Here is a 9,510-nt window from a genome sequence, read left to right on the forward strand (position 1 = left end):
CGCAGACGCACCTTTAGTGCGGTTTGCCCATTTCTGATATGGCCGCTGTGCCCTACTGTGGCTTAGAGCGTGTTCTCGCGATAGTTGTAGCTCGACACATACGCAGAGGGTGCGGTTCAACTTAGATGGACGCACCAATGTGTGAGGAGGTCAACTAAAGATGACATCAAAAAAATCAAATCATGGTGTTTGCGTGGCGCCAACTTGTTCCGCGGCGCTTTCGGGTAGTTATTGCTTGTTGCCCCCCACCAGGCTGGGTTCTCATTTTGCCTGCCTCGGAGGGATGGAGGGCTGGGTCGACCTTGAGCCGGCTACCTGATTCATGTGGGGATCGAACTTGCGACCTCCAGGTCGTAGGCGAGAACTTACACTCTGCACCACACGAGGCTCATATGACATCATCAACGATGCGCCGGATAACAGCTGAGACGTGTGGAGAGAGGTAATCAGTGATGAGACACTCCTGTGCATGTTTGTATGTCATTGGTTAATGGTGTTCACATTTCCTATATATATGGTGCACTTTGTATGATATGTATTGGCTTGAGGAAGGTCTATTACGACCGAAACGTTGCCGTAATTTTTGTAATGGGGAAATAAATCTTGTATTTTTCTACATTGCTGAATGCTGCCAGTCACTATTTCCTTATTCCTGACTGCACCCTTGGAGCCTCTCTGGTTTAGGCTTCCTGACTGGCTTTTGCACACTGTTTTGCCTGGCTCTATGTGAGGATATATGCTGTGCTGCTGGGAACCTCTTTTTTCTACTCAGTGATATCCACAAACCAGATCCAGCTTGCACCTGATACAGGCACAAAATGGAAAAATACCCGGACTCTGACAGACCAGGTAACCCTGTTATTTTTTCGTATTCGGATGTGGATGTTAACAAGATTATTGCAGGAGCTACACGCAAGAATAGCTATCTAGAAATGCCAACAGTGGATATGTTACTACGGAAGTGGGAGATGGAAAATAAAAAGAACATCTCCCTATCTTTGCACATGTCCACACTATGTGAATATTTTAAGGTAAAACGCATTCCGAGAGGGCTACGCCCACATGTGCGCCCGACCTTAATGGCAGATAACAAGACATTTTGTTCAAAATTTGAAGGCATAGTGAATAAATTTTCGTTTGACATGATTGTCTTGAATGTTGAGTTCTTACAGTTGGAGATTGCTGAGAGCACAGCTCGCATATCCTCCTTGGAAAAGAATATTCTAGAGATCTTGACACCAGAGGACTGGAATAAACATAAGGAGAAAAAAACAACATATCTCAAACGACATCAGGAGGAATTGGAGAGTATAAAAAAAACCAAGTGGTTTAGGGATGTCGACGATTATGCTTATGGTCGTGTATTTTGTTGGCAGACATCAAAGAATAAAGTCACAGATCCCTTTGAATCGAATACCAAACAAAGACGACAACGACGCCGTCAACCCAGGAATAGAAACCAATTTGGGTTCTCATCTCGTGGTTCGATTTCAACGGATGATTCGGCCAAGAATGATCATGTGGGTGCCTCCACATCCTCTTCTTCTTTTTTAGGCCGTGGCAATCCAAACAGGATGAAGAGAAAAGAGGGACCTTCCGGTGCCGCCGAGGCGGACGAAAACATCACAGGGCATACAAGAGATCCCGACGGGGTGATGACCCGATCCACGAAACGACCACCGCTGATGGACTTCAGGAAATAGTGGATGTTGGAGCTTGTGAACCTACCAGTGACGGTATTGTAATCAACATTTCTTCCAGGGTATTGACATCAGATGAGACGACTGTATTGGGCAAGGGTCTATCATTTTGCTGTGTAACTTCTATGAATTGGTTTGATCTTAATCTTGATGTACAGCGTTTATTCAGAAATTTAAGGCTTAAAAATCAATTTTCCTCACAACCATCACGTACGGTTGCACAGACCACTACACCGGGGTCTTTTTCCCTGGTTGGAACTGGTCTTCGCAACAAAAGTACGTATCAACCACCTACATCAAATCCTCAAATTGAAGTATTTGCTAAATTAGTATTAAAAGATATTGAAAAACTGAGATCCAAAACATTGGGTAACAAGAGGAGGCTTAAGAATAACCTTAATATGAGGGAAAGGAAAGCCCTCAATTCTCTTGCGCAGGATGATGCGATTGTGGTTAAACCAGCCGATAAGGGTGGAGCAATAGTCGTGATGGATACCAGTATGTACACAACAGAAGTGTTCAGACAATTAAATGATGAAAATGTTTATGAAAAATTGCGATCGGACCCTACCATACGGTTTCAATTACAATTAAGGGGAATGTTGAATGAGGCACTATGGGCAGGTTTGATCGATAAAAAGCTGTTGAAATTCCTTGATATCCAGCACCCCATTGTTCCCACTTTATACACCCTCCCAAAGGTCCACAAGGATCCCCAGAATCCCCCTGGGAGACCGATTGTTTCAGGCAGAAACTCACTCTTCTGCAATATCGCACGATTTTTGGACAAGGTCCTGAGGCGTTTTGCAGATGAGGCGGATTCACACATCAGGGATACATCTGACTTTTTGAAAAAAATTGCATCGTTTGATATGACCGAAGATGTTATTCTGGTCACCTTTGATGTGACTGCGCTATACACCTCTATTAGTCACGATAAAGGGATAGATGCCGTCAGACAATTTCTGATGGCATCGGATATGTCCTCTGAGTGCATGCAGTTTGCCCTGTCGCTGCTGGAGTACATCCTCCGCAACAATTATTTTTTGTTTGGGGGGGTGTACTACAGACAGCGACAGGGCACTGCTATGGGCTCTAATGTGGCGCCAACATACGCCAACATTTTTGTGCGCCAATTTGAGGAGAAGTATATCTATACCTCCATATATGCGGCGTCGTTGGTGTACTGGGGTCGGTACATCGACGACGTGTTTGCTCTATGGAAGGGTTCGCTCCAAACATTACAGGAATTCCATACCTTTTTAAACGCTATTTACCCAGAACTTCAGTTCACTATGTCTTACTCTATTGTGGAAATCCAATTCCTTGACGTTTTGATTAAAAGACAAGGAATGGGATTGGTAACGGATCTTTACACAAAAAAGACAGATCGGAACAGTTTATTGCTCTATAGTAGCAACCATCCGGTCGCCATGAAGGACTCACTACCATGGAGTCAACTTTTACGAGTGCGAAGAATAGCACACGATCAAACCATTGATTTAAGATTGGATGAGATGTGTAGGAGGTTCCTAGATAGGGGATACCCTGCACCAATCATCACAAAAGCTGCCATACGAGCTAGGGCAATACCACAACAAGATCTTTTGACACCTAAATTAAAGAAACAGACAATGGACAGGATTCCGTTTGTCAGTACCTTTAATAGTCTTAGTGGAACCGTTGGTAACATTATCAAAAAACATTGGCCACTGCTGACATTAGATGGGGCTGTAATACCTGAATTTAAAAATAAGCCTATAAATGCATATAGAAGAGGTAGAAACATAGGTGACCAACTGGTCCACTCACACTTTGCTTCACACAAATCAGCCGTCCAGAGTTTCTTTAAACCCCCTAGAAAGGGGAACTTCCCATGCCTTGCCTGTAGTTGTTGTAACAATTTGGTGAGGGGTGACGAATTTCGGCATCCTCTCAGGGGCAATAGGTACAAGATACAGGGGAGATATACTTGTGCTTCACCATACGTGATCTACCTCATCACCTGCCCATGTGGCCTTGGGTATGTGGGTGAAACCACTATGGAGGTGAGATCACGTATGGTGAAGCACAAGAGTACAATTCGGACGGAAAATCTACAATTACCTGTATCGCGACATTTTTTGGAGGCTAAACACAACATCAGCCAGTTCAAATTTAGGGTCATTGATCATGTCCCCGTACTTCCACGGGGGGGTGATAGAGAATTTTTATTAAAAAAGCGTGAGTTAAAATGGATATACGAGTTGGACACCATGCACCCAAAAGGGCTTAATCAGGAGTACATTTTTCAGCCGTTCTTGTAAATCTTGTTACACACATCAGTATATGAATTGTACATATGTTTTATTAATGAATTTTTTATGGGTATATGTGTAATTGTATTCTTTTTGTTTTGTTTACACAGGTTGTTGGTCTCTCGCTGGTTCCCTCGCCACACGTCTGAGATATGACGGTCCATTATTTTATCTTGAAGAAAAAAAATATAGATTCATGCATAGTGATGTATAGTATCAATAAAATCACAATTTGACTAGGCAGTTAACAGTTGGTGTTCTGTTCTTTTTTATTGGTTTATACAATGGGTTAACATTGGACTATTCATACTCTATGGGTGAGAATGTATATTATTAGACAAGATAGCCTTTGTCAACGTGAATAGACCTGGAAGGGATGACTTTCTAGATGAATATGGGGACATTACTTGATAATACCAGTAGGTTGTTGATATACCCCTTTTTTATTAGATATAGAACATCACAGTAATGATAAAAGGTCATCTATATTATATTGGATAGATATATTCTCCCTGTGATAGGTATGATGGAGAAAGAATTTACTTACTCTTTATCCTCATATTTATCTATCTGATATGTGACATTAATAGATATATACATCGGGATCCTCTCAGTAGATGCTGCAGGTTATGCGGTCAGTGTCAGTTGTGGTAACGCATGATCGGCGATCCTGACACTTTGCATTGCATCACTACGGGTGACCAATGCACTGAGGAGGTATCCGAGTAGATAATATAATATATAGGTGGAATGCGGAAGTAAGGTTGTGGCGCGGTGATGGGCCGCGGTGATGGCGCGGCCTCTGTGATGACAGATGACCGGCGCATGCGCAGACGCACTATCAGTGCGGTTTGCCCATTTCTGACGTGGCCGCTGGGCCCGACGACCGGCGCATGCGCAGACGCACCTTTAGTGCGGTTTGCCCATTTCTGATATGGCCGCTGTGCCCTACTGTGGCTTAGAGCGTGTTCTCGCGATAGTTGTAGCTCGACACATACGCAGAGGGTGCGGTTCAACTTAGATGGACGCACCAATGTGTGAGGAGGTCAACTAAAGATGACATCAAAAAAATCAAATCATGGTGTTTGCGTGGCGCCAACTTGTTCCGCGGCGCTTTCGGGTAGTTATTGCTTGTTGCCCCCCACCAGGCTGGGTTCTCATTTTGCCTGCCTCGGAGGGATGGAGGGCTGGGTCGACCTTGAGCCGGCTACCTGATTCATGTGGGGATCGAACTTGCGACCTCCAGGTCGTAGGCGAGAACTTACACTCTGCACCACACGAGGCTCATATGACATCATCAACGATGCGCCGGATAACAGCTGAGACGTGTGGAGAGAGGTAATCAGTGATGAGACACTCCTGTGCATGTTTGTATGTCATTGGTTAATGGTGTTCACATTTCCTATATATATGGTGCACTTTGTATGATATGTATTGGCTTGAGGAAGGTCTATTACGACCGAAACGTTGCCGTAATTTTTGTAATGGGGAAATAAATCTTGTATTTTTCTACATTGCTGAATGCTGCCAGTCACTATTTCCTTATTCCTGACTGCACCCTTGGAGCCTCTCTGGTTTAGGCTTCCTGACTGGCTTTTGCACACTGTTTTGCCTGGCTCTATGTGAGGATATATGCTGTGCTGCTGGGAACCTCTTTTTTCTACTCAGCGCGTGGAATAGGAGGCGGAGGAGGAGGAGGGGGAGGAGCCTGAGGAGGAAGAGACAGCTGGGCCGACTGCAGAGGGTACCCATGCTGCTTGCCTCTCATCCATTCAACGTGTATGGCCTGAGGAGGAGGAGGAGGATACTCAAAGTGATCTTCCTAGTGAGGACAGCCATATGTTGCTTACAGGTACCCTGGCACACATGGCTGGATAGACGCATTCTGGCCACTACGGATTACTGGGTGTACACACTGCTTGACCCACGGTATAAGGAGAACCTTTCCACTCTCCTTCCTGAAGAGGAAAGGGGTTTGAGAGTGATGCAATACCACAGGGCCCTGGTGGACAAACTGATGATAAACTTCCCATCTGACAGCGCTAGTGGCAGAAGGCGCAGTTCCGAGGGCCAAGAAGAAGGGGAGGCGTGGAGATCAGGCAGCATGTTCAGCGCAGGCAGGGGAACACTCTTTGCCAGCTTTATGGCTCCCCAGCAGGACTGTCTCACACCTCCCCAGTCCAGGCTGAGTCGGAGGGAGCACTGTAAGAAGATGGTGAGGGAGTACGCAGCCGATCGTACCACCGTCCTCAGTGATGTCTCTGCTCCGTACAACTACTGGGTGTCAAAGCTGGACACATGGCCTGAACTCGCGCTGTATGCCCTGGAGGTGTTGGCTTGCCCTGCGGTTAGCGTCTTGTCAGAGAGGGTGTTTAGTGCAGCTGGGGGAATCATCACGGACAAGCGTACCCGCCTGTCAACTGACAGCGCCGACAGGCTTACACTCATAAAGATGAACAAAGCCTGGATTTCACCAGACTTCTGTTCTCCACCAGCGGACAGCAGCGCTACCTAAAGAGCTTTGTCAATCTGTGTATGATATTCGTCCTCCTCCTCTGGCTTTTTCTGTGGGCCAAAAGGCTCATATAACTTTTCTAAATAATATTAATCTGTTTCAATTCTCATTAAAGCATTGAAACTTCCACCTGAACCAATTGTTTTTTAGACTGGGCTGCCTCCAGGCCTAGTTAAAAATTAAGCCACAGTACGCTAAGCGATTAATGGCTTTCACCTGCCCTCTGGGTTGGGCATGGGCAATTTTTCTCGGGTACATTTGTACTGTTGGTACACCAATTTTTCGGGCTCTCGCCTACAATGTAATCCAAGTAATTTTTATGGGCTTCGCCTGCACTCATGGTACACCACTGTGTCTGGGGTTGGCCTACACTTTTGCTACAGAAATGTAACTCTGTTCTGCCTACCTATACTTCTGCCACAGTAATGCTACAGGGGTCTGACTATACTTCAGCAACAGAAATGTTACTTCGGTCTGCCGATACTTCTGCTCCTGAAATGTTATCTTGGTTGGTGTATACTGTTACTACTGTAATTTTATTAATACTGGGCTCTGCCCATAATGCTTCAACGGAAATGTTACTGGGGCAGGTCTATACTGCTATAACAGAAATATAACTAATAGTGGGCTCTGCCCATACTGCTTCTACGTTAATGTTACTGGGGTCTGACTATACTGCTACTACTGAAATGTTACAAATACTTTGGTCTCCCTACACTGCTGCCAGGGAAATGTTTATCTGCTGCTTTGCCCATACTGCTTCTACGTTACTGTTACTGGGGTCTGTCTGCACTGCTGGAACTGAAATGTGACTGGGGCATGTCGCAACTGATACTACTGAAATGTTACTGGGGTCTGTCAATACTGCTGGAACTGAAATGTTACTGGGGTCTGTCTAGACAGATACTACTGAAATGTTACTGGGGTCTGTGTATACTGCTGCAAATGAAATGTTAGTGGGGTCTGTTGTCACTGCTGCCAATGAAATGTTACAGGGGTTTGTGCATACTCTTACCGCTGAAATGTTACTAATTCTCAGCTCTGCCTATACTGCTGCTACTGCAATGTTACAGGGTAGTGGAAATGGAGGCTTCCCAAAGACATGATGGTGGCGAAGCCGCGCTACTAGGTTCCCCAGGCGCGACAACTTTTCAGCGACGCGGTCACTGGGAAGGTGCATATAACCACGGACATGGGGACAGGACACGTACTGCCTCAAAAATTCCCCGTCCTCCTCCTCCAACAATGAAAACATTCTTGGCCGAAGCCCACCTGTATTTAATCTGACGTTAGCTCTGCTGTCCAGGGCACCGCGATGGGATTTATTTATGTACCGCCGGTGAGTTCCAGGCAGCCACCCATGCTGTTGGTCCACACGGACTTCACATTATTGAGTTGTACCTGCCTGTGTCTATGCATTAAAAACCCCGGTCAGACTGGGGCATGCAGTGTGGGCTGAAGCCCACCTGCATTTAATGTGACGTTACCTCAGCTGTGCTGGGCAATGCTATGGGATTTATTTATGTACCGCCGGTGGCGTCCTGGGACCCACCCATGCTGTCGGACCACACGGAGTTGTAACTGCATGTGTATACTTATAAAGAACCCCAGTCTGACTGGGGCAAGCAGTGTGGGCCGAAGCCCACCTGCATTTAATCTGACGTTACCTCAGCTGTGCTGGGCAATGCAATGTGATTTATATATGTACCGCCGGTGGGTTTCAGGGAGCCACCCATGCTGTTGGTCCACACGGACTTCACATTATTGAGTTGTACCTGCCTGTGTCTATGTATTAAAAACCCCGGTCAGACTGGGGCATGTAGTGTGGGCCGAAGCCCACCTGCATTTAATGTGACGTTACCTCAGCTGTGCTGGGCAATGCAATGGGATTTATTTATGTACCGTCGGTGGCTTCCTGGGACCCACCCATGCTGTCGGTCCACACGGAGTTGTAACTGCATGTGTCTACTTATAAAGAACCCCAGTCAGACTGGGGCATACAGTGTGGGCCAAAGCGCACCTGTATTTAATCTGACGTTACCTCAGCTGTGCTGGGCAATACAATGGGATTTATTTATGTACCGCCGGTGGCTTCCTGGGACGCACCCATGTTGTTGGTCCACACGGACTTCACATTAGGGAGTTGTACCTGCCTGTGTATACTTATAAAAAAACCCAGTCTGACTGGGTCATGCAGTGTGAGCCGAAGCCCACCTGTATTTAATCTGACGTTAGCTCTAGTATCCGTGGCACTGCATTAGGACAAACTACAGGAGCAATACAGCGCTAATGAGACGTGCACAGCTACGCTAGCATTGGAGTCCGCTGTAGGCCCGGGATTGCTGAGGGTCTGTGCAGAGGCCTATGTCCTGGGTGCAGTGAAAGTCCGCTTCCTGCCTAGGATTGCTGAATCTGTGGGCCGAGGCCTATGCCGTGGGCGCGGTGCAAGTCTGCCATGCTTGGCCGCTCAGATCAATTTTTTGTTCATGTCTTGGGTTTCCTAGAACCCACCTATGCTGTTGGTGCAAACTTAGTTCCCATCGCGGTGTTTGACCTGTCTGGCACAAAGACACTGACTGACTTGGGTAGGGGGCAGAGCGCAGACGGCTTTCCCCTTGCAGTGTCGATTGAGCTATGCGACACCTTGACAGAATGAATAGTGTGTGGCACATGGATTCCCCATTGCTATGCCCACGTTTGCAGCTCCTGACAGAGGTTTGGATTTCTCATTGCTTCTGTACAGCAATTTACACCTTTTAAAGGGGATCGCTGCCTGGCCCTGCCAACCCTCTGCAGTGTGTGCCTCTGGTTCCTCCTCATGGCAGACGCACTTATAAATAGACATGAGGGTGGTGTGGCTATGGGGCCAGCGTGTGGCATGAGGGCAGCTGAAGGCTGCGCAGGGACACTTTGGTGTGCGCTGTGGACACTGGGTCATGCGGGGGGGTTGGGCAGCATGTAACCCAGGGGAAAAGCAGCGGTGTGTCCCACAGGCAGT

General features: G+C 46.7%; 1 protein-coding gene across 1 annotated transcript; it reads left to right on the forward strand.

The window, feature by feature from the left end:
- The first annotated feature begins 374 nt into the window (after positions 1-374).
- LOC136620298 (uncharacterized) lies at positions 375-5,677 on the forward strand. Its single transcript, XM_066594997.1, has 3 exons — positions 375-442; positions 1,555-3,061; positions 5,666-5,677. The coding sequence occupies exons 1-3, from the start codon at positions 393-395 to the stop codon at positions 5,675-5,677; spliced, it is 1,569 nt and encodes a 522-aa protein (XP_066451094.1). The 5' UTR covers positions 375-392.
- The last annotated feature ends 3,833 nt before the right edge of the window (positions 5,678-9,510 follow it).

The sequence above is a fragment of the Eleutherodactylus coqui genome, chromosome 3 (genome assembly GCF_035609145.1).
Source record: "Eleutherodactylus coqui strain aEleCoq1 chromosome 3, aEleCoq1.hap1, whole genome shotgun sequence".
In the NCBI taxonomy this organism is placed as follows: domain Eukaryota; kingdom Metazoa; phylum Chordata; class Amphibia; order Anura; family Eleutherodactylidae; genus Eleutherodactylus; species Eleutherodactylus coqui.

Coding starts and splice junctions, on each gene's coding strand:
- LOC136620298 (XM_066594997.1), top strand. CDS start 393: ATGACATCATCAACGATGCGCCGGATAACAGCTGAGACGTGTGGAGAG. Junction 443..1,554: donor GCTGAGACGTGTGGAGAGAG/GTAATCAGTGAT, acceptor CTTCTTTTTTAG/GCCGTGGCAATCCAAACAGG.